Source organism: Pterocles gutturalis, unplaced genomic scaffold (assembly GCF_000699245.1).
Source record: "Pterocles gutturalis isolate BGI_N339 unplaced genomic scaffold, ASM69924v1 scaffold4952, whole genome shotgun sequence".
NCBI classification, from domain to species: domain Eukaryota; kingdom Metazoa; phylum Chordata; class Aves; order Pterocliformes; family Pteroclidae; genus Pterocles; species Pterocles gutturalis.
In genome coordinates, this window is record NW_010107708.1 from 375 (window position 1) to 1,416 (window position 1,042).

Sequence of the window (1,042 nt, forward strand, 5' to 3'; positions counted from 1 at the left end):
AGCACTTCTGCCCACATGGGTCTTGGGGTTGGTGTCTTCTGCAGGACGCCCAGGGAGTCTCTTCTGCTTCAGAGAGTGCTGGGCTCCCCCGCCAGCCCTCCCCTGGCTCCTCCCCACTGTACACACATCCCAAAGGCCCCTCACCCCTGGAAGCTGGCCGTTTGCCTGGCTCTGGAGCAGCAGAGGGGGTTCCCATGGTACTGGCTGCCCCTCACGGCTTAAGTTGTACCTGTGTCAGCTCAGGACCTCACCAAGCTGCACTAGCATGGGGAAGGCTGCTGGGGAGCCTGGAAGAGCTGCTGGGGCAGAGGAGCTGGGCCAGGCTCTGCTCTACACTGCTGGAGGACAGCCCCAGCCAGAGACCATGGGGCTGGTGCATCCGAGCATGGGCTGAGTGGGAGCGATGCTAGGGGTGGGTCCGCATGTTGCTGGTGCATGGCCGAGGGCAATGACAGCCATGTGGGAACCCTCAGAGGCATGCGGGAGGTCACGCAAAGGAAAATGCGCTCCCTTGGGGCTGCTGGCTGAGGCAGGTCCCATGCAGGTGGCCCTGGTGCACTGGTACCAGGCAGAGCTCTCCCTGGGGCAGGATGGAGAGAGCTTTGCCAGGGTCTGACCCTGCCTCCCCCTCCCAGCGCGAGTGCATCTCTGTCCACGTCGGCCAGGCTGGCGTCCAGATGGGTAACACATGCTGGGAGCTGTACTGCCTGGAGCACGGCATCCAGCCCGATGGGCAGATGCCCAGCGACAAAACCATCGGCGGAGGGGACGACTCCTTCACCACCTTCTTCTGTGAGACTGGAGCTGGGAAGCACGTCCCACGGGCCATCTTTGTGGACCTGGAGCCCACTGTGATCGGTGAGTGTTGGGGTGTGCATGGCCTGGGGAGCAGCACCAAAGCGACCAGCTGGTGCTCCTACTCTGCTGGCAGCATCCTGCACTAGGTCCAACCCAAGGGCCCTCCTTTCCCCAGGAGAAGCCAGAAGCCTGAGCACCGGCTTTTGTTCCTGACATGTCCCAGAGGCAGCAGTGCTGGTAGTCT

The 1,042-nt window shown here is 63.0% G+C and overlaps 1 protein-coding gene across 1 annotated transcript in view; it reads left to right on the forward strand.

Annotated features, from left to right (window-relative positions):
- The first annotated feature begins 592 nt into the window (after positions 1–592).
- LOC104472487 (tubulin alpha-5 chain) overlaps positions 593–1,042 on the forward strand; it is a 2,179-nt gene continuing 1,729 nt past the window's right edge. Inside the window, exon 1 of the mRNA XM_010088188.1 lies at positions 593–858. Within this exon, the coding sequence (XP_010086490.1) occupies positions 678–858 (181 nt within the window). The 5' untranslated portion in view covers positions 593–677. The remainder of the gene's footprint in view (positions 859–1,042) is intronic.